General features: G+C 50.7%; 1 protein-coding gene across 1 annotated transcript in view; it reads right to left on the bottom strand.

Annotated features, from left to right (window-relative positions):
* LOC144112438 (protein Skeletor, isoforms B/C-like) overlaps positions 1-23,101 on the bottom strand; it is a 32,064-nt gene extending 8,963 nt beyond the window's left edge. The window contains exons 1-5 of the mRNA XM_077645280.1: positions 22,949-23,101; positions 13,637-13,771; positions 11,519-11,591; positions 10,763-10,865; positions 8,861-9,026 (exon numbers count right to left, since the gene is read on the bottom strand). Coding sequence (XP_077501406.1) covers positions 8,861-9,026; positions 10,763-10,865; positions 11,519-11,591; positions 13,637-13,771; positions 22,949-23,003 — 532 coding nt within the window. The 5' untranslated portion in view covers positions 23,004-23,101. The remainder of the gene's footprint in view (positions 1-8,860; positions 9,027-10,762; positions 10,866-11,518; positions 11,592-13,636; positions 13,772-22,948) is intronic.
* Between the last annotated feature and the right edge of the window lie 1,087 nt (positions 23,102-24,188).

The following is a 24,188-nucleotide window of genomic DNA, read 5'->3' as shown; positions in this document are numbered from 1 at the left end:
GAGCGGCTGGAATCATCTGGGTTCACCGAATAAACACACCCCTACAATTGGTGCAGGAGGTGCGGGGTACGTTCCCGTCCACCCTGGAACTAAGAAGCCGCACGTTACCCTCTGCTTCCAGCATGCCGGATGACACTGCCACGACATCGTCGCCCCTCCCAACCACCGTGCTGTGTTCTGGAGCTCTACGGCAGCGTGATCCGTGCTTCTTCAGTGGCACAGCCGACCAGGACGTCGACGATTGGTTGGCGGCATATGAGCGCGTCAGTAGCTACAACAGATGGGACGACGCTATCAAGCTAAGCAATGTAATCTTTTATCTGACTGACGTGGCGAACCTCTGGTTTCGCAACCATGAGGCAGACCTGCCATCTTGGTCTGCATTTAAAAAGAATTTTGCAGAAGTGTTCGGCCGCCCTGCAGTTCGCAAGCTCCGGGCAGAACAACGCTTGCGTGAGCGCACTCAGCAAGTCGATGAGTCGTTCACTAGTTATATAGAGGACATCGTGGACCTATGCAAGCGTGTCGATCCGCTAATGACTGAAGCGGATAAGATCGAGAACATCATGAAAGGCATCTCTGACGATGCGTGCCAAATGCTCTGGGTAAAAAATCCTGCCACGGTGAGTGACGTGATCAAGCTTTGCCAGAGCTACGACGTGCTTCGTAAGAAGCGCGCTTCTACCCGGCGGTCCGGTGTTAGAGACGACGCCATCTCTACACTTGCGCTGGGCGGTACCCCATCAGAGGACAGCCCTTTACTTCAGCAAATCAAAGCCTTCGTTCGAGAAGAGGTCGCCCGCCAGCTATCGCTGGTCCCTCAGTTACAGGATAGTGGCCGCCTTGTTCCTGACATGGCTCCGTCTTTGGCCCCTACCATACGGCGTGCCGTTCAAGATCACATCGCTGACGTTCTTCCTCCCAGCTCCATGCTCCCGCCCAGCCCTGTGCTGCCGCCCAGCCCCGTGCCAGCGCAAGTAACGGCACCACTGACTTACGCCCAAGTTGCGGCCAGGCCGCTCATGCCATCAGCATCTCTTTCCTACCAGGCCGCTCCTTCCAACCTTCCTTCGCCTTTGCCTGGGTCTGCATTCCATGTCCCTATTCCAAGGGTACGCCAACGCCCTACGAACCCTTGGCGTACCGCGGACAACCGACCAATCTGCTACTCTTGCGGGCTGCCGGGCCATGTCGCACGCCTTTGCCGCCAACGCCTTCCACCTTCTCGACCTGAACTATGGAACTACTCCTACAATACAGACCAGCCCTCGCCGAGAAATCCGCCCAGTTCCGAATTTGTATCTCGTGACAATCAAACGTACACAGCTCGCCGATCACCTTCCCCTCGTCGCCGTTCCCCGTCCCCACTCCGACGTTCTACCGGCACCGTTGAGGGAAACTAACAGTCGCAGTTCCCGGGGCAAGAACTGCGCTTGGTTCGAACTCTTCAAGTCCTCGGTGTTCTCCCACTAACGTAATTCAAGTGTTTGTCGACGGCGTCGCAGTACTCGCTCTAGTCGACACGGGCGCTGCCGTATCAGTCATCAGTGAAGCTCTTTGCCGTCGTCTTCGTAAGGTGACCACCGCACTTTCTGACTTTTCGCTTCGCACCGCCTCATCACAGCGCATTCATCCCTCAGCGGCGTGCACGGCCCGTGTTCTCATCGAAGACGTCTTATACACCATCGAGTTTATTGTACTGTCTCGCTGCTCACACGACATCATCCTGGGCTACGATTTCCTTTCCACTCATCATGCCGTTATTGACTGCGCCCGCGCGGAAGTTTCCTTTTTACCTCTTTGTGATACCGTCTTGTGTGACGTCCCTACCCGGCCTGCAAAACTCCTCGTCGCCAGTGACACAGACATTCCTCCATTTTCTGCTGCCCTCGTTCCACTCTCCTGTGAAAGCGTTATTAGTTCGACTGTCTTCTTCACACCTTCCGACGCCGCTTCACGCCATCCCTGCCTCCTGCTTCCATTTGCGGTCCTCAAGATCGAAGATGGCCTTAGTGCAATGTACGTCTCAAATCCATTTTCGTGCCCGTCCGTCCTGCTACGCGGCGAGTGTCTCGGTCGTATTGAAGAACTTGATCCCGCGCTTGTAAATACTCTTCCTGCAACGCCTACTTCATTAGAAGTTAATGTGCTCAGCTCTTGCGATACAGCGACCGCTTCGACGCCACCCGATGTTCTTCAACAAGCTATTGACGCAGATCTCCCACCCGCACAACGCGATCAACTCGCTGCTCTTCTACGGAACTTCACTTCTGCCTTCGACCTTCCTCACACTGCTCTGGGTCGCACGTCTGTCGTTACGCACGCAATCGACACTGGTACAAACGCACCTTTACGACAGCGTCCTTATCGCGTGTCGGCCTCTGAGCGCCAAGTCATTGCTGACAACGTGGACGACATGCTTCGCCGGGGCGTCATACAGCCATCTAACAGTCCATGGGCTTCTCCGGTTGTTTTGGTCACCAAGAAAGATGGTTCCATCCGGTTTTGCGTCGATTACCGTAGGCTTAACAAAATCACGCGCAAAGATGTCTATCCTTTGCCGCGAATCGACGACGCCTTGGACTGTTTACAGGGAGCCGAGTATTTCTCCTCTTTGGATTTGCGCTCCGGCTACTGGCAGGTACCGATGGCTGATAATGACCGCTCGAAAACTGCCTTTATAACACCGGATGGATTATACGAGTTCAACGTTATGCCCTTTGGCCTCTGCAATGCCCCGGCTACTTTCGAGCGCCTGATGGACACTGTTCTTCGTGGACTCAAGTGGCAGACCTGTCTTTGTTATCTGGACGACATCGTAGTTTTTTCTGCCGACTTTTCTTCTCACCTTCTCCGCCTAAAGGATGTCCTCACGTGTCTCGCCGGCGCTGGGCTTCAGTTGAATTTGAAGAAGTGCCACTTTGCCGCTCGAAAACTCACAATTTTAGGCCACGTAGTTTCTAAGGACGGCATTCTTCCCGACCCCACCAAACTTCGCGCAGTTGCAGAGTTCCCGAAGCCAACCTCCCTGAAGCAGCTTCGGAGCTTTATCGGCCTCTGCTCCTACTTTCGACGTTTCATCTTGAACTTCGCCTCTATCATCGCTCCTCTGACCCAGCTCCTTGCCGGCAGCTCCGACCTTTCCGCCTGGACTCCAGCCTGCGATAAAGCCTTTGACACTTTACGCCGCCTTTTGGTTTCGCCGCCCATTCTACGCCACTTTGATCCGGCTGCGCCTACGGAGATCCACACTGATGCCAGCGGTATTGGGCTTGGTGCCGTCCTTACCCAACGTAAGCCTGGTTACAGCGAGTATGTTGTGGCATACGCCAGCCGAACATTGACAAAGGCAGAATCTAATTATTCAGTCACAGAAAGGGAATGTTTGGCCATTATTTGGGCTATCGGAAAATTTCGTCCTTATGTGTATGGTCGACCGTTTTACGTTGTGACCGATCACCACGCTTTGTGCTGGCTTGCCTCTCTGAAAGACCCATCCGGTCGCCTTGCTCGCTGGGCTCTTCGTCTCCAGGAGTTTGACATTCATGTCATTTATCGATCAGGGCTGAAGCATACGGACGCGGATGCTCTTTCCCGCTCGCCATTGCCTAGAGATAATTCGTCTGACCACGTCTGTGCCTACGATATGTCGACTCTTACAACTATCGACATGGCTACCGAGCAGCGGAATGACCCCTGGATCAATGCACTTTTGAATTTTCTCTCAAGTCCTACTCCCGGTCATTCCTCCAAAGCGCTCGTCCGCCAAGCACACCACTTCTCCATTCGTGACGGTCTTCTCTATCGCCGCAATTATTTGCTTGATGGACGGAAGTGGCTTCTAGTCATCCCGCGTCATCTCCGCGCCGACATTTGTGCTGCGTACCATGGTGACCCACAATGTGCTCACGGTGGCGTATTGAAAACCTACACACGCCTACGTCTGCGATTTTACTGGCGTGGAATGTACCGCTTCGTAAGACATTTCGTGCGCGCTTGCGAATCTTGTCAACGCCGAAAAACTCCTCAGAAGTCCTCTGTTTCGTTGCAGCCGTTACCCTGCCCTGCTCGTCCGTTTGACCGCGTTGGCATAGATCTCTATGGCCCTCTTCCGACTACTCCTGCTGGAAACCGGTGGATTATTGTGGCAGTAGACCATCTGACTCGCTACACTGAAACATCACCGTTACCCTCTGCCTCTGCAAGAGACGTTGCTTTGTTCATTCTCAACAACTTGATTCTTCGCCACGGGACTCCGAAGGAACTGCTCAGTGACCGCGGACGCGTTTTCTTGTGCGACGCTCTCGAGGCCCTACTGAAAGAATGTCGCATCATTCATCGCACCGCTACTTCTTACCACCCTCAGACGAATGGCCTGACAGAACGCTTCAACCGTACTCTGAGTGACATGCTGGCCATGTACGTCAACGACGCTCATTCCAACTGGGACCACGTTCTTCCCTTCGTAACCTACGCGTACAACACTGCGATACAGACCACCACTGGATTCTCTCCCTTTTTTCTTCTTTACGGGCGCGAGCCAACCTGCACAATGGACGCGCTTTTTCCCTACCGCCCTGATGTTTCTGAATCGACGCCACTCTCGGACGCCGCCCAGTATGCAGAAGAATGCCGTCAGCTCGCTCGTTCGCTCACAAAGGAAAATCAATGGCAACAAAAACACCATCGTGACACTGGTGAGGCGCCTTCATATGCGCCCAACTCCCTGGTGTGGCTCTGGGTTCCTGCCCCAACCGCCGGCCTGTCAAAGAAGCTTCTTGCTCGGTATCACGGTCCATACCGAGTGCTTCAAAAAACATCTCCTGTGAACTACGTAGTTGAGCCCGTTACGCCATCTGCGGACTTGCGTCGCCGTGGACGCGAAATAGTTCATGTGGACCGAATCAAGCCCTACTACGATCCGTCTGTCCTTTCGGCACCATGAGTCGCCAGGATGGCTCCTTCTCTGCCCGGGGGGAAACTGTAGTGTGGTAATCTTCATCGATATAACCACTGACATGCGTCGCGTGCTGCCGCTCTCAAGGACGAAGAAGTTGTTCGCTGCCTTGCTCTTTCGCCACGCCTGACGCTTCGCTGCGAGTCTCCCCTGAGCGGCTGGAATCATCTGGGTTCACCGAATAAACACACCCCTACAATATATATATATCGCTGGCTGGTGGCTGCCTTCATATATTTATTTATTTTACGTTTCGACCATGGAACGGCCTTTGTCAGACTGTCACATTCTGACGAAGGCCGTTCCACGGTTGAAACGTCAAATAAATCGCTTCAAACGTTGGTCTACGTTTATACCCCTATTTATACTACTATATAATTCAGCGAAAAGAGAAATCTTGGCACGGTCAGTAGTAGTATAAACGTAGACGTATATATAGGTAAAGTGAAGTAGGCACTTCTATAAGACACTTATTGTCGACGTTTCGACCGCGGTGCCGTCTTCAGGACTGCAGTGATATTGCGTCAGAGTGACATTGTTTTCAGTTTGTGCGCTGCACAGGAGAGCGAAAAGGTAGGTAACACGCATACAGCAGACAAGATTGAGGGAGGAAGACAAAAAAACATGGAGAAACGACGGGAAGGGGGAGAGAAAGGCGATGCGGGGGACATGTTAGCGTGGAAACGACAAGCCTAAGAAACCAAACAAACAATATACAAGTTGGGCGCCCCTGTCGATGTGTGGCCAAAGAGGCGACGCTGCGCAAATGACCCTGGCGGCGACGAACAGGCCAAACCAGGCGCCTTTTGTGTGGGTTTCACTAATTTCCTGTGAAAGGACAGTTGGAAACGTTAGGGAAGGAATGGGCTATGTCGTCAAGAGCACGTGGGTAAGAACGCACATGAGCGGTCTGCGTTCCAGTGAACAATGCTCCTCTCTCTCTCTTCCCCCCCACCCCCCGTCCAGGTTGATTCTCCTGGGCGGGTCGTCGAACCGAGTTCGTTGGGAGTGCCTCTTTGCAGTGGCGGCGAGGCCAGGCTGGGTGCAAAGCTTTCATGTTCTCGCAAGAGCGAAAAAAGAAAACTAGCAAGGAATTCGATCTTCTATATTATCTACAAGTAAGTGGCACCGCTATGGGAACAAGAATGGCCCCAAATTATGTCAACATCTTCATGCATCATATAGAGTCAAAATTTCTTTCTTGTCCAATTCAGCCGTACTTTTACAAGCGCTATTTGGGTGATATTTTTATAATATGGACCGACACAGAGCAACAACTTTTCCTTTCATTGAGAGTTTGCACTCCTCAAACCCAAACATCAGGTTTACGCATACCTACTCAACCAGTCGAATCATTTTTCTTGATGCTGACATTTTGGTAGACTAGGGGCCACTTCGCACAACTGTTTATAAAAAACCAACCAACGACCAAAAATATCTACATTTTCAAAGCTCCCATCCCCGTCACTGCAAAACCAGCACCCCTTATTCGCAGCCTCAACGCACCGAACATAAACAGAAATCTTAGTAAGCACTATTATATCCTCTAAGAAAGCCAACGACTATCTAATATATTTACATGCGCACCCCGCGCTATTTACAGGATTGCCAAAAACATTCTGAACAATCTAGTCCACTCCAAGAAACACAGCACCCCAAAATATGAATGCCGCCCCTGTGGTAAAGGTCGCTGCGAAGTTTGCAAACACTTGCAGACAGTGTTCCGAAACGAGTATGAGCTCATGTTTCCGGCATGCAATCAACGATAACTTGGACTGCGACTCATCAAACAATATTGATCTCCTTGAATGCGCTCTGTAACCAGCAATGCATAGGACAGACAGACACTGCATTTTGCATTTGGTTTAACAACCAACGCGCACACACAAAGTCTCTCTCTTTCCTCATCCAAGCAGGTAAACTACGAAGGACACTCATTTGACCAACGAATAGTAACAGTTATTCAAGGGGGGCTTCAAAAACACGCGAGAACGTGAACAACGTGGATCCTATTTTATCCACAAGTCTAATACTATTTAAGATGGTCTTAACGAAAAGTCTGCTGCTCTTTCTTTTATCCACGCCTTCCAAAAAAACAATCGTACGCTTCTCGTTAATTGGCGAACATTGATATATGCCCTTTACAGCATCCCAGTCCTTCATGCCCCTCCTTACACTATCCTGCCTCGTTCGAAACCTTGACCGTCCTTCCTTGCTAGTTTCTTTTTTCGTTCTTGCGAGAACTTGAAAGCTTAGCACCCAGCCTGGCCTCGCCGCCACTGCAAGCAGGCACTCCCAACGAACTTGGTTCGACGACCCGCCCAGGGAGAATCAGCCTGGGCCGCGGGGAGGAAGCATTGTCCACTAAAACGCAGACCCCTCGTGCGCGTTGTTATCCACGTGCTCTTGACGACGTAGCCCATCCCTTCCCTAACATTTCCAACTGTCAGCTCACGGGGAATTAGTGACCCCCCTCCCCCCTTAAAAGGCGCCCGATTTCGTGTGTTCGTCGCCGCCAGGGTCATTTGCGCAGCGGAGCCCATCTTTGTATTTTGTTTGTTTGTTTGTTTTCGTAGGCTTGTCGTTGCCGCGCTGCTCATGTCCCCGTACCGCCTTCCTCCCCGTCTCTCTCGTTTCTCCATCTCTTTTTTTGTTCCTCCCCCAGTCCTGTCGCTGTCTGCTCCCCTCACGCCCTTTTTTGTTTTGTTTTTAATGTAGCTGCTGTTTGCTTGCTACCTTCCTTATCGCTCTCCTGTGCAGCTCACAATCTTAAAATTTCAATCTGACGCGATATCACTGCAGTCCTGAAGAAGACCACACCGCGGTCGACTCGTCGACAATAAATTTGTTTGAGAAGAGTCTACTTCACTTAACCTTCGCGTCCGGTGCTCCCTTCTCGTCTTGAGAAAGGACAGGCTCTGTCCGAAACGTCGACTCAAAATAAATCTATGGCTAAATGAAGCGTTTCCCAAAGAAAATTACTTATAAATCAGCAGAAAAAACAACCATGCCGCCGGCAGGATCCGAACCCACGACCTCCGAATATCGCGTCCGGTGCTCTTACCAACTGAGCTACGGCGACGGCTGTCCAATCTGCTGCTTTCGTGGGTATTTATGTTTTTGCTTGTAAGCTAACCTTGAGAGTGTTCACCAGCGCCGTAAGTTGGTAAGAGCACCGGACGCAATATTCGGTGGTCGTGGGTTCGGATACCGCCGGCGGCATGGTTGTTTTTTCTGCTGCTTTATAAGTAATTTTCTTTAAGCCATTTATTAATATAAGTAATATTATCCCACTCATAAGCACAACACATTAAAAAAAAATAACGTTCCCCTATGCACCTTGGTTTCGGTGACTGTTGGCTCCCTTCATAAGTTTGTCAAAGGGACCCCTCATTTACTTTACCTTGTCCGCTAATATATATATATATATATATATATATATATATATATAAAGTTGGACCGTGGTTGTCACCTGGCAGCAGCAGGTAAGCCACCTGCCATAAGCAGGATTGAGACAGACAAACATCGCCGAAATCGGTGAGTGGGGGTTTAAGATCTGCCACATTAAGAATGACTAGCTGTTGTCACAACAGTAGCAAAGCGACCGCACCGTAAACCTATAGTGCCGTTTATACCCATGTCACAAGGGAATTCCCATCACAGGGCTGTGTGGTTCTGCACCACCACTTATAGCGAACTTTCCTTAAGAAATCCGCTTGTTTGATTTCAAGGCGGCTTCCGCAAGGCCCAGAGCCTCTTCGCACAGAGCTGATGGGTTTCTCAGCGCTGAGCATTGCGCCCCCAAAGCTTCTTTCGCCGTTAACTTTACCAAAAGCCTAGATAGAGTATAGGGGGACCCTATCGATTAGGGGAATACGGCATGGCTGCACAACGCGCACTTACCGGGACCCTGGCCGTCGTACTTGAACTGCTTCAGCTCGATGGTCGCGCTGTCCTTGAGGACGACCTCGGCGGCTTCTGCCCCGTGCGCTTTGGTTTCTAGTCTCCCCAGGCTCTGCTCCTTCGGTAGCTCGAAGCCACTCGGTATGGTGACATGACCGAAGTTAGCCTGCAGCGATGGTCGGCGCCGGGAGAAAAAATACCCAGTGCTGTTGCGTTGCGATGCACCTCCTGTTGTGTTGCAAAGCTACGCTTTCGACGCGCAGATCTAGCCAAGTACAGTCAACTCTCTCGCACTGTCATGCAGGATGTTCAAAATGGCGCTTTCTGTTCTTTTTTTAACAAACGGCGAGCGGTACGCGAAAACCGTTTTCTGCACGCGGGTTAATTACGCGACCAAGCGGACGCTAATTTGGAAGACAATTGTCGTCGTCAGTCTCGTGATTAGCGAACTCAATTAATGAGCTTTTTACCCCCTGCAGTTTGCGTGCATGATCGTAGTGGAAACTGAGAGGGGGTCGTATCCCTAGGCCGTTACATTTCGTAGAATTATCCCAGCATGCACGTGTTCCGATATAGTCGCCTCCAAATTTCCAGCGCAGACCGCGTAGTCACGTATGCACGGCGCTGACGATCGGCGCTCAACCCTTGCTGACCCGGCTGCCGCGTGTGGCGTTCCATCGGCCACCGGCGTAGGGCAACGGGTGATGACGGCTTCCTTTTCACTTCAGAATCGCCGAACAGCTGCGCCGCACGAGGGAGCAGGAGTTTTTCGCCCACATCCATCGTCTTGCGGGCGTGTGACACTACACAAACTGTGTCGGCAATTTGGAGGCGAACACCTCAGAACAAGGGCTCGTTATATGATAATTGCAGCAAATGTGGTCATTTAATGATGCCTTTAAGTTGCCACTATACACATGTTCAATAACTGCGGTGATTAAAAAATGATGGGCGATTAGCGTTGTTAGGCAACAAGATAAATAGGTGCGCTAGCACTTCGGTTCCGGTGTTCAGATCCAGTGTACACGGAAGGCAGTTGTTCGGATAGCAGTAATAGGTTAATACCCATATTGCGGAATCGGTCATTTCATAGATCCATGGGAGTCGTCATACCGCTCCTGGTGCAGTGGTGCAGCGGTTAAGCGAAGCGCCACTGCTCTTCGATGGCAGGTGCTGGAACCAGTGGAACTTGGATTGCTTGGTTGGGCTGAAACCCAGGTTGCTCTTCCCGAACAACCTCTCGAAATCAATTTAACTGCTATCTGCCCCGGCGGGCAGGTTGCTTCTAGGTGTACACACACAAACACACACACGCGCGCGCGCACACACACACACACGTCTGGGCAGGTGAGCAGCCTGCCACAAAGCAGTTGACAGACAACGGCTAAATGCCCACTATACGTGCTAATGCACTAAATGTTAGGTGTTTATAGTTAATTAGGAGGCTGACTATGGCCATTACGATCTCACTTTGTGTTCTCTTAATTGCGCAATCTTTAGCAAAAACGGCTTTCGTACACCGCTGATCATATGCTTCCGAACGCCGTATATACATCAGCCCCCTGAAGCCGCGACCAGCGACTTCCCTTATACTCTGGCACAAGATGTTAGTCCGCCGACGGGTAAATCAGCACTGGTCTCCTGTCTCAGCGGCCACACCCAGTCGCTTCGGCTATTTCGTGTCAAGCGTCCGAATCCGGGAGCCACACAGGAAGCCGATAAACTGTACTCGCTTTGCTCGCAATCGAGTCCTGCTGCTCTCAACAACTCTGTTGTATTTCAGTGTGAGGTCGCGATAGGCGACAACTCTCAAGATGTGACTCCAGCGAGAGAGCCGTTTTGGAGATAAAAGCTTTGAACATTTCGTATCAGCGTCGGACCAGGGAATGCATGAGATCTTACCCCGAACTTTCTGCAGTAGATGCCCAGGTACTGATAGTCGGTGATCTTCTTGGGCAAGGTGAGGAGCACCCGGGCGTTCTTGTAAGCCTTCAGGACCTGCATGCTGCGGGGAAGTGGCTTTCATGCATTCGCAGTGTGCGCGTGTCCCCTTCCGAGGTCTTGGTTTCCGTATACTCATAGTACACTCCGCTGCGTGCTCTTAACTGTGCTGGGCGAAGCACGCAATATATCTGATTTTATCTCCCTTCATGCGCTAATCAATACGCACAGAACGCCTGCTATTATTCAGCCCAAGTTCCTCAAGACGGGCGGATGTCATATTTCTTCCTCCAGAAGCAAAACGAAGCGACGGGAAAGTCTTTAACGTGCACTGACATCGCACAGCACACGGGCGCCTTAGCGTTTTGCCTTCATAAAAAAATGCTAAGGCGCCCGTGTGCTGTGCGATGTCAGTGCACTTTAAAGATCCCTAGGTGATCGAAATTACTCCGGAGCCCTCCACTACGGCACCTCTCTCTTCCTTTCTTCTTTGACTCCCTCCTTTATCCCTTCCCTTACGGCGCGGTTCAGGTGTCCGCCGATATATGAGACAGATACTGCGCCATTTCCTTCCCCCAAAACCAATTATTATTATTATATTATTAATATTATTATTATTATTAAGCGACGGGAAAGGGCGCCCTGAGAGAGCGGTGAACTCCTAAATGCGAGGGCTGGGCGAATGGCCTTCCGTCGCTCACGAAACGAAACACTCACCTGCCGTTCTCGTCCGCAATCTGATGGCCCTTGCTGTCAGGCTCCTGGCCGGTGCCAACCCAGAAGAAGGCCTCTGCAACAAAATACGTGCTCCCTTCAGTGAGCGAAGGTGGCGCCTCTGTTTCGCGCCTTCTCTGTTCGGTTGGGCGCCATTGAGCGACACAACGGCTTACATCCGTATACATTACGAAAGCTAAATGCAGCGCATTTATGCTGCGAATACGAGGGTAACAAGCACAAGACTAGCGGCCGCAGCGGCTGCGGAAATTCAGTGTTCACCAAGGCTAATGTGGGGGCAGTTCTCTAACCTGAGGGGAACGTTGTTCACGGGCGACATGGGGGGGAACTGCTTCGTTCATTTCGCTGTCCTTGGGTGTCCGTTGGCGTAATTCTGAGGCAAGGCAGCTGCCATTGTTCGCCGGTTCTGTTAACGGCCTTGAGGCAGCCCTTGGAGTCAGTGTCTCGTTATTTTGCCGAAGCGCAGCAGACCATGCAGCGCACGTCTTTCGTGCGTGCCTAAGTAATACAGACGAGCGGGAGGTTGCTGAACGTAAGAAAAAAATAATAAAGGGACAGTGCTGGTATTACAAACAGTAATAAAATCCCCTATTATAAAGGGGCTCAGCAGGAAGATGCGACCTACACTATTAACCAGGGGTACTGGCCAGCTGTTGTTCATGACCAAAGGGTGCCTGCCAAATCCCTAGCCACTTCGCGGTCCGAACCTGCAGCCGCTATGCTTGCTCCAGATTCCCTTTCCGCTTCCTTCCAAAGCAGATGCGTAGGCGGCGCCATTCTAGAACACGTATGCTCGGCCGCGGCAAGGATGGCGCCCCCGCATGCGTCCACACGGATGCCAGCTGAGCGACATGGCGGATTCGGCGTCCCACAAGTGCAGCCATGCGTGGCGCGGGGTGCAGCTATCCACCTCATGTTGCGTCACGCAGGAGTTCAGGCAGATGTGCAAGTGGCTTACGCCGCTCTTCAAGAAAGATTGCCGCGCACGTGGTGCGCGGCAATCTTTCTTAGCGGAAGGAATATCGAGCGATAGACTGAGTGCTCCCACGATCGCCGTGCTCCGCGTGCAGCCCTCGCCTGCCTGCAACTGACACATGACTTTGTACGCGCAGGATGGTCGTCTAGACGCTGCGTACTTGGCCTTGTTTCGTACACAAAACTGGAAACCGCAGGCAAAAGCAGGGTTTTAAGGCCCTGCGCCGGCCGCGGCCACTGGCCGTTTTTGGCAACGTTTGGGCGATCGCCCGGGGTTGCCCGTTTGCTCTAGAAAACCAAGTTATAGCTCAATGGAAGCAGTAATCTATTTGATTTTCAATGTTATGCATTGTTAATGTCAATCAGGATGCAAAATACACAGTGCATAAAACAGTGTTTTTGTTGGACTTGTCTGTCTTTGCGAAGTATTTCGAAAACACTACCGCGCAGGAAAAGCAGCTGCTTCTGCAGCATTTAGAAGGCGTGTACAATGTCATGATCTCAGGAGTGTTTTTGGCTTCAGTGGCTAGTTATTTAGAACCGGCACTCTAAAGCAAGACCAAAAATCATAATTATGGCGCACATTAGAGGAGCAATAACTTCTGGTCTAGTTGACGAAATTCCAGGATATTCGGAGTGTTTGTTGGTCTTCAATAATTACTTAATTCTGCAAAATATCTTTTAGTTGAATTTTGTAGTTCTTTAGTTCTAATTTTTAATAAGTAGTTTTAACAAGAAAAAAGTGAAAACGTTCTCTTGGTTCTTTCACGCACGTGTTCAGTTGCGGACAAGGTTTCCTTAACAACCGCGTTTTTTCTCTGGACTAACGATAAAACGCGAATTCAATCATGGCAGTGGGCGAGGCCAAGCGCAGAATAAGATCGGACGCACTGAAAAGTATGTGGTAAGTCTGTTTTTTGCGTACAAAAAACTTTGTCCCAGCAAAGATGTACAAGTGTTTTGTCGCCAACCTCTCTCAACCACAGAAGCAATGAGACACAGGGCGTTGTGGACGTCACGACAGAAATGGCGCTCCCTTGCATCGCGCGCTCCATGCTGCGAATGCACCCCAAGGCCGTCTCGCGACTAGTGCAACATGCATGCAACACCTCGCCAGCGACGCACCTGGGCCCTCTCCATCGTAGTTGAGATCTGTGATGATGACACTGTTCTCAGTGGCGGCGTACACCGTGCCAGAGAAGCCGTGAGCGTTTGTCTTCACTGGCCCGATCAGCTTGCCGTAGTACGCACCAGCGATTCCTGCAAAAAGAAGACAGTGCGCATTGTTCTGCATAGCAATAGACGCTCAAAGCATGCGCGTAGCGACGCAGTGTCAGAGCCAGGCGTCGCCGAGCACATTCAATAAAGATCAGGCACTCGTTACCCTCTGCATCTGTGCAGCCGACAAGCACAGGCGCAATTATTTTCTCATTTCTTCGCAATAAATACGAACAGCATATGTGCGTATTTCTGTGTGGCGAAGTGGTTGGGCGTAAGGTGCTAATTAAAAAAAAAGATATTAAGCGCCACGCTGTCACCAAACAAGCGTGCGCAAACTTCCTATTCTTGCGGAGAGGCCCCAAGACGCTTACAGCATTTAGTGGTTGAATCTGCGCTAGCTGATGAGGGTTGCCGGGGGTTACAGCCGGCTCACCCACCTCTTCTGCATACGCTATGGGGGCAGTGATATTGCAGTCTGGGCTAGTTGGTTGCCCGTTTTGTTAACGAAGAACAGAGCAACGGAACCACAGGGACAACAGGTCAGCGCTTGTCCTTATCCGTCTGCCTTTCGTGGGCCTGTCCGGTGCGCTGTTCTTCGATAACGCTACATGGGCAGAAACTCTTTTAGTGCGGTCTCAGGAGCCGGTCGGTTCAATACAACCCGGGTTGTGGCACGCGCGGTCTACAGAGTACTTTGCACTCAATCAGAAGGGGTGGGCTGGACGGATTGGCTGCATTCGGGAGACAGGTGTGGCATGCGGTCCGCGCAAGCATGGGCTGCGTAGTTTGTTTTCTACCAGCACCCCGTGGCTTGGCAGGCGCGTCAGCGCTCCCGGATGTCCAGTGTGAGAACGAACCCACTAGCCCGGTGGCACAAAATTCGAGGCCCATTCGGAAAGCCGGCGCAGCGCGGAAACAATCTCGCCAGCACGCGCCAAGAGAATTCGGGAACATTGAAGAACCCCGGAGGCCATCAACGTTGTGTGTGTTGCTGCCCTCTCCACTTCGCTCGCCGGCGCGGAGCCAAAGGATTCACGTCCGCGCACGCCAATGAGCATTCGAGAAGTTTGGAGCAAATGTTACTCATTGCCGACAGAGGGGGCGTAGCCTTGAGCGTGCCGAGTGCTGTCCTCTCCACTGCGCTCGCGCGCCGGCGCCGCCTGGTCGGAAGAACGAAATCGAATGCTCTGGACGCCAGTCTCCAAGTCTGACCAATGACGACGCGCGACCGGCGCGAGGATTAGAAGGGAATTGTACAGTTAATACTGTGTGTTTGTGCGCGCCTGCCTTGGCGCGAAGAACGAACAGACGCGGCGCGCGCCTGTATATGAAGGATGTTGAGAGCTGCCAGTCGGCCCGTGTCGCCGTTTAAGCTTCGGAGAAGCGCGCACGTCTCTCGAGTGAACACCACACGTCCAGCCACAGACCAGCGATGCAGCATGAGCAAGTTTTCGGGACTGCCCTGCCGGATCCTCCGGTCGTCGGACTGTCGCAGTGCCCGGTGAACAAATTGTGTTCTTTTGTATTTATCGCTCCTCCGTGTTAGTGCACTTCAGGAACATTATTTCTATTTTATTGTATTCTCTCTCATGTGAAACTTTGCATGTTTGGCATTGTTTTGTAAATCAATTCGCATGTTATTACGAGTCATTAGAAAATCCTCTGTGTCGTCCCTTTGCTGTATAAAGTTTGTTTTGTTTTGTGAACCTTTGTCTCCGACCCATTCTCTGGCCTGCGACCGGCGAAAGCTGGGCACCAAACAACCAACCCCCTTTGTCACTTTGTACTTGGTTTCTGGCTGAGCTTGCCACGCTGAGTCGAGGGCATCTCCTCAGAGACCAACACCGCTGTCCTCACAAGTGCGCGAAAGTGGCATTGGCCTCGTGACAGTCCATCCGCAAGGGAGTTTGGGTCGAGCGCGTCCCGTGAACTAGGCTGTGTGCCGTACATGCATCCGACGCAGGTGGCGTGGTGAAAAGCGCGACTGCACGGTCGGCCCGCCGCCATCCCTTGTGGCGAGCGTATTAGTGATTCGCAGGGGCGATGAAACGAGTGAAGGAGGCGTTTTGTGATGTTCGCAGCTTTCATGTGGAATTCACCGCGCTTTCTTTATCTTAGCACATTCAGTGCAGTCTACCGTTGGGGCTTCGCGTCTACGAACTGTTCAGTGCACCTAGGGGCGCCAACCATGTGTCGTAGGCGAATTTACTTTTTCGTCCAAACTGCACACAGGGCGCACCCACTGGCCGAAATTCCCATAGTGGCGTTCTCCGGGAAATACGACATGGTGCCGAATTCCCCTCTTGGAAGTTTTGAAAAACTTTTTATGGCGTTCAGTGTAACGCTAGCTTGCAGCCCAAGTAATGCAGTGGAAGCAGCGCTGTGCTTCGACAACAGACAACAGAAGCGCGGTGATACTGCGCGCGGGGCGTGAGCTGCGGGGTTTCTGATGCCGGCCATTCTCTGACGAGGTGGTCGTGCAAAGATGCAATGAAGAAAAAGCCACTCGACAAAACTATTATAGGAACCACTCTTTACAAATGAAGCCGAAGAAACGCACCGTCTATGAGGTAGTGTGGAAACCTCTAAAAAAAGCATTTTTTTTGCATTTCTGCTTAAGCGAAATGCGGCCGGGTGTCGAATCCACGAGCTCATGCTCCGCAGCAGAACGCCACAGTCGCAGCGATAAGTTGCGGAGGCGACAGATGCAGAAGAACTTGTGTCGCCCTTCACAACCGGCCCGGCAAAAGGACCTTAGCTGCTGTATACTTCTAATTTGTATTTCCATTAGCTTTAAGCACGTGCAACAAAGGCGCCTCACTCTGTTTCTCAATGTTAATAGCGACTCTCGACGAGCTCAGACAGGTCGCGCCAGCGTGACCGCGTTTCCTTGCGCTGTTCGATGGAGCTCATCGAGGAGGATAAACTATCCGGCCTGCTGTGTGTTACGAAATTCCAGCGCCATGGCTCTGAACAGCGCCAAGAAATGCGCCACGAAATATCATAGTTCTCTCACCGCCACCTGAGTGGCACGATACGGTCGCCGCCATTAGCGCACGCATGCTGTTGCGGAGTGCTACGCGTAATTCTCAGATGAGTGCGGCGCATGATATCGCCCGCTGGGGCCGCTACAAAGACCAACAGCTGCTGCACATGTTCCAAATAATAGGCGAGCACATGGCATTTTCTCCAAGCAGGCCGAGAAACCAGTTGTCATGAAAAGAGTTTTAGAATAAGGGGCCTCAAAGATACGGATGCGTACACCGGTGACGGTTAGAACAGAGGTTTTTCCAACTCAGCGGCGCTATAGGCTTAGGTTCACTGACTGCAACGCCATTATGGCCGAGAAGAGAAACGATAAGAAGAAATTTAAAAAAAATGTGGTAGGGTTTTAACGTAGTTTCTGGGGACTTTCCCCAACGACATCCCCTTTGATTAGATTTCCCGCGATGTACGCCTTCCTGGTTAGTTACTTTAACTTGTTAACAAGGGAGGGCGCAGGCGTCGCAGCTACAGGGGCGCCACGGACGGCGTGACTGCTGCGCGCGCGCGGGTCGAGCACATCCTCTCGGGGGCTGGGACACTCGTTGCGCGCGAACGTGTCGCCACAGCGCTCCGCTCTCAGCCAGCGGGGCGAGACCTCGTGGGGAGGAAGGTTCTCCCGCATCTCGTCCTGTCCGACCGCGGAGTATCCCCTGTCCTAGCGTGAGCGAACATTCGCAAGTGACCTTGCCGGACGACTTCAATTCCTTAGCGTATTTTGTTGCTAGCTGGCGTTATTGTTGCTGTAGCAATAAATGCCTGTTTGTGTCAGCCAATGTGTCGTTCCTTTGTTCCTTCAGAGCAAGGTCCGCCGTGGTCGGCGTGCGCTCGGTAGCGCGCGCAATCACGGGGTGGGGTCCAGGCGGATTTGAACTGTGCCAACCGCGGTTAAATGGGGGAAAACGTATTTACCCCCTATTACAAACCCCAAAAGTTAAACCGAGCAGACGTGCAAAAGCGTGTGTCTAGCCTGGTTGGTTCATGGTTTTGCATTTCTCGGTCGACGGCACGCCTGGCGACGATATTAGATTAAGGTTAGACTCTGATCGAGGTAGAGTTGATCTGATCTGTTCGCGCTGCACGTGGACGTTGATGAAGACGACTACGTGCAATGCACAGCGCGAGAGTGTGTTGCAGTTCAACACGAGGCGTCATCAGCTGCGGCAATAGCATGGTGCTCTCGTGCAGAGGCCAGCTAAGCTGATCTGTTCGCGCCGCCGCCGGTTCGAATCCCAGGCGCGGCAATGTTTAGTTTATATATTTATGGTTTGGCCAAGGTCACACTAAAGGTAAAGCCTCCCACAATCTCCGTGAGTCGGATAGATTTCGTGATGTAATGCTTTCGCACTAAATAAACATGCAAATACTTTCTGTTGGTATGACTGGTCACTTTTCGCAGCACTCATTATAAAAAGCCAAACAAACGCAACATAAAAGGAATTCATTCGTATTGTTTGCTACTTGCAGCACCATCTCCGCCGAAACACGCAGTGGTAACTTTCACAAATGTATTTTTTTCCGTTTTGTTTCGTCTGCATCAATAAAAAGAAACTGTGTTAGCGGAATAGCAATTCATCGTGTCCCCTTTTTGGACCGAAATTGTTCCCGTGCTTGAACTTCCTGTGCTTGAACGACGCGTACTGGCTAAGCCTAGGAGCTCTCTAAATCCGGGAGGAATATAAAGAATTCATGCGTTTATCGCTCAGAATTTGTGGTGCGGGCATCTTCAGCCAAAGCGAAATCCTCCTGCTCCTTTCGTTTGCCATGAACGTGAGAGCGTGTAACGGCAACGACGGATCGGTGGTGAAGCGAGAGGCCCCGCTTCGACGAGCGCCGCCATGTTACGTTCTGCGCATTTCGATGCCTCAACCTTCTGGGGGCCCCCAAGCATGGGTCCCCCTATTCTGAAACTGTAATGCCTAAGGCATGCGCAAGGGAGTAGATGAGCCGTATGCAAAAATACTGGAATATGTCTGTCCCTTACAAAAACGAACTTTGAGTTTCCGTTTCTATTGTTTAGGTTTTGTTGACTCAACGGTTTTTCAATGCTAATTATACAATCATTTAGCACTTCAAAGCGAAGTATTTGTTGAGTAGATGTTGTTGAGATTCAGTTGTGAAGGCGGTGATGTACCTAAGCCTAACATGAGTAATGCAGTATAAATTTAGATGCGCTCGATTTACAAGTCTTACCATGTACTTTATGATCAGTGAAACAGCAGCACCTGTAAAGACTCTTCCAAGCTGCTCAAACTTTCTTTTTTACAGGAAAGTAAAGGGACGATGCTACAATGCACCCTCAGGCTTATGTTCTGTAGTTGTTCATATCTGCGTTGGTGGAAAAGTGGCTCTTACTATTGTCTTTATTTTTGGTGTCTTTGAAGGAATCAAGGTATTCAACTAACCGAACACCGCATGTGAACCTGATGAAAAAACAAATAGCCGCAATAACAATCTAGATAACTTTGATCATTGCCAGTTCATCTCCTGCGTCGACCAAAACACCCTTGCGGAGGAGTATATAAGAATGAAGGTAAGGTAAACCAGCAACAGCGGGTTTTCTGTCTGAGTATTTTACACTCCCGTGTGCAAACTGTTCCATCCTGTGTGATGGGAGGGCTGTGTGTGTGCACTAATAACCTCTTCTGGGTAGTACCAAATCAATACGAGCTTGCAGCATTAAAGTGTGAGCACTGGTTGCCTGCATTTCTTGTTGAAGGAGATGTACCCCGCGAACTGCATCGGCATGCGCCTTCCGGTGCAATAATGCATACAATTTTTTTTTGTTCTTTGCAGACAGTTCTTTTTTCGGATACATAAATAGTAGCAGGGTGGCACTCTTACAAACGCAACTGAAAAAGGCGTTTGTGGATAAAGAAAATGCAAACGAGCAACATAATTAAATGTTTATTTTACTGCAATAATATAAACAATTACATGCAGCGAACTTTAGCCTGTTCACCGAGTGTGCAGACTAAAACTTATAAAAATTGTTACTTTTCTTGCTCTTTCAGAAGGAATAGTTAAACTCCTTAAAAATGTAAGGCAATTTCTTTGTGCACTCTGTATTCTTGCATGCTTTAGTATACTTCGGTTTGGCTTGGTTTATGAGGGTTTAACGTCCCAAAGCTACTCGGGCTATGAGGGACGCCGTAGTGAAGGGTTCCGGAAACTTCGACCACCTGGGCTTCTTTTACGTGCACTGACATCGCACAACACACGGGCTCTTTAGTATACTTCAGTTTGCACATTATCTGACTTTAAATTCTATGTTCTTATTTATCATCTTATGATTTTTTTCATGCGGCTGTTTCTCAGTGTTCTGTGCTCTGGTTATAGCTGCATAGCCTGCGGGTCAATACGGCAGTTGCATTAACAATGGGTAGGTCTGATGGATTACTAAGGTCTAAGTCTTTCAGCAGGCACGTACCGAATAATACTGATAACAAGCAAAGTAACTGACATAAGGAAGTTTAATGTGGAGACAATATCGAGCATGCTCTAAAGAACGTAGGTAGCCTAAAAGCGGTGAAAGGCAAACTAAGCATAGGCAAAAATCTGAAGTACGCATTAAGAAACAAAGAGGGCAATATCATTAGCTACATGGAGAAGATAGTTAAAGTAACCAGAGTTCTACACAAATCTATACAATAGCCACTGTAATCAGGAAGTTAATGAGAGAGGCAGTAGCGCACAGCAATGGGACATCCCACCAGTCACGAAAGAGAAAGTAAAGAAAGCCTTAGGAGCAAAGGGGAAGGCGGCTGGTGAAGATCAGGTAACAGCAGATCTATTGAGAGACGGTGGGGAGATTGTGATAGCAAAACTAGCCACCCTGTATGTGCAATGTCTTATTACTTCAAGCGTACCGATAGCTTAGAAGAATGCTAACATCATCTTAATCCATAAGAAAGTGGACGTCAAGGACTTGAAAAAAACTGCAGACCGATCAGCTTACTGTCCGTTGCCTTCAAAGCATTTACTAAGGTAATCGCTAATAGAGTCAAGACAACCTTACACTTCAATCAACCAAATGATCAGGCAGGCTTTCGTAACGGCTACTCGATAATAGACAATATTCACACTACCAATAAGGTGGCAGAGAAATGCGCAGAATATAACCAACCCCTATATAGAGCCTTCATAGATAACAAGAAAGCATTTGACTCAGTCGAAACCTCAACAGTCATTGCGGTATCAGGGTGTAGATTAGCCTTATGTAAAATAGTACAAGACATCTATAACAGCGGTATAGCCACCATAATTCTCTCTAAACTCCTCCATAATATTCAACACCTGTTTACAGGAGGTATTCAGAGGCCTGGATTGGAACAGTTGTGGATAAGAGTTGATGGAGAACACCTTAGTAATCTGTGATAGGCTGATGACATTGCCTTGCTAAGTCACTCGAGGGATTAATTGCAAAGCATGATCAAGGACTTACAGGCAGAGCAGAATGATAGGTCTAAAAATAATATGCAGAAAAACGAAGTAATGTTCCACAGTATTGGAAGGCAACAGCTGCTTGCAGTTGGTACTTAGGCACTGAATGTAGTAAGGGGAAAACGCCTACTTAGGGCAGGTAGTGACCGCAGATCCGGATCGCGTGAGTGAAGTAACTATAGAAGAATAATATTGGGGTGGGGCGCTTATTTGGCCCGTTCTCTCAGATCACGAATGACAGTTTACCAATATCCCTCAAGAGAAAAGTACATAACAGCTGTACCTAACCGGTACTCACCTATGAGGCAGAAACATGGAGGCTAACGAAAAGGGTTCCGCTTTAGTTAAGGACAACGCAGCGAGCTATGGAAAGGAAAATCATAGGTGTAGCATTGAGGGTCAGGAAACAAACGCGGTTTATTGACATCGTAGTCGAAACCGAGAAGAAATGGGCTTGGGCAGGTAATGCGAATGCAAGATAACCGATGGTCGTTATGGGTAACGAACTGGATACCCTTAGCGAAAGAATGAAGAAAGTTAGGTTAGCGGATGAGATAAAAAAAAAAATTAGCGCGGATAACGTGGCCACAGCTGGCGCAGGACAGGGTTATTTGGAAAGGTGGGAGAGGGCATAGTCCTGAAGTGGGCCCAGTCCAGCCAATGATGATGATTCTAAAATTCTCTAATATGTGTGTTTCTAGCCGCTGCAGTGTATTTGATAGTCAGTGCAATCAGTTTTTGTGCAGTGCCACGGGCGTCATTTCGCGCAAAGTCTCAGCGGTAGTTGTCAAACCCCAGATGTAATGCAGCAGTGGAGATGTTGCAGGGCATATAATGTGCCTGTTGAGTAATTTGGCGCCGAGCCCGCGATAGCGAAGGCTTGTGGTCATGATTCCCGTGGGCAGCGTAGCGCCATACAGCCACCCTGCCGCGGCGGGGCTTCAAGGTGCTAAACTGCCGCGCGACATGGTATCCGCTCGTCGAAATAAAAAGCTCGACAGTACTTTAAGAGAGATGACGAGGTACTGACGTACCTCACCAGACATCGGCCAGAAAATGCACACTTGCAATAAAATCACCACCGTGTAAACCGAATTTTTCATAGGGCACACTTAATTGTTTTGATTCCACGCGAGGACTTGCATACATTGAGCGAGTGGATCAGTACTCCAAGCTTGTTTCTGCTGTCCGGAGGCCCTGCTTACAACCTGTCGCCAACAACCGGGACTTAGCCGGCTCACTGGATCTCGGCTGCTGTCTGTCACCGTCATCCTCTCCGCGACCGACAAGTGGTGGATATTCGCCCAGTGACACAGAACGTTTCCGCATGGCGGCGTCGACCGCAAGATTGCGCGACACAGACAGGGGACGCTCCGTGACTGGGCAGCGGCGCCCAGAGTAGTCAGTGTCTCTAATTGCAGGCCCGCCGAGAGTGGGTCACGGCAACTTTCCCCAAGGACTCTCGCCGGACCTCGCCCCGTCCGACGAAGGTCTATCAGCGGGCAGACAGTTTTTGCGGAGCGAGGTCAAGATCACATACATCCGGCCCGTTAGAGCACCCAAGCCGTCACGCAGAGTTTGCCGGTTTTCCGCCGTTAACTAGCTGCACGCGCTGCGGGCCCGAAGCGGAAGCTACTGTCCCCCATTCCGCGCCGCCCACTGCGAAGGAACGCGTCACAACCACACTCGCGGAGAAAGGGTCGGAAAAAAACCCGTTCCTCCGGCGCGTACCTTGCGGGCCGACGGCGACGCTCACGAGCAGCAGCACCACGATCCGACCGGCCATCGCTCCGCCAACAGGTGAATGGGGCTGCGGCCGCGCCGGGGCGGCCCTTTTGTGCCGAGACTGGCGGCGCCTCCTGGCGGCGGTGCGCGCGGTTTCGCCGGAAAAGGAGACGCCCGGCGAAGGCCACATCCGCGAGCCACGGGCGGCGGAATCGAACGGACGGAGGAGGCCAGATGTGAAGCCTCCTCTGGCTGTCGGTCGGGCTAGCCTTTCCGGAGACGATGGGAAGCCCCGACAAAAGATAGCTCCCGTATTTGATGCGGCAACTTCCGCTCCGTTGTACACGAAAAACAGGCATCGCGCGCAACGTCCAGCCACGTCTCAGTTTCTCCCCAACTCCGGTTAATTTTGCCGCACCCCCGCGTAACCATTTTGCCGGTCCCTTCTTCACTGGCGCGCACATCGCGCTGTGCGTGTCATTTCTTATGATTTATTTTGCACGGCCCTTGACAAGTGTTTCATCACAACTTCTGACACTCCCTCAAACAAGATGAGCTTAGCTCGAGTGACTTGTACCTACCGTGGCCCGATTGGCGCGACAACTTTGGCTTTCTGTTTACGACGTGTTTTCCTTTCAACTATACCTATTTTAAAGAAACGGCAGAGTTTGGATTAAGGAGTCGGTTAATTCGCCTACTTGCGCTCCATGAGTTGAACGCATTTGTGGCGCAACTCGTTAGCAAGCCACTTGCCCCCTTTGTAAGAAACTTGCACTGCTGTTCACCAGAGTGCCCCGCCGCGGTGGCTCAGTGGTTAGGGCGCTCGACTACTGATCCGGAGTTCCCGGGTTCGAACCCGACCGCGGCGGCTGCGTTTTTATGGAGGAAAAACGCTAAGGCGCCCGTGTACTGTGCGATGTCAGTGCACGTTAAAGATCCCCAGGTGGTCGAAATTATTCCGGAGCCCTCCACTACGGCACCTATTCTTCCTTTCTTCTTTCACTCCCTCCTTTATCCCTTCCCTTACGGCGCGGTTCAGGTGTCCAAAGATATATGAGACAGATACTGCGCCATTTCCTTTCCCCAAAAAACCAATTATAATTATATGTTCACCAGAGCGACTCAAAAGTTGTATTTTCGCCCCTTTGGTCTTCTAATTACTTATCCGCGCTTCTCGCTGTCTCATCTTGCCCTGGTGGGTACCGCATTTGAAGTCGCGTGCTTCAAGTCACACACCCTGGCGAAA

Source organism: Amblyomma americanum, chromosome 1, assembly GCF_052857255.1.
Source record: "Amblyomma americanum isolate KBUSLIRL-KWMA chromosome 1, ASM5285725v1, whole genome shotgun sequence".
Taxonomy (NCBI): domain Eukaryota; kingdom Metazoa; phylum Arthropoda; class Arachnida; order Ixodida; family Ixodidae; genus Amblyomma; species Amblyomma americanum.
This window is presented reverse-complemented; position numbering and strand designations above follow the sequence as displayed.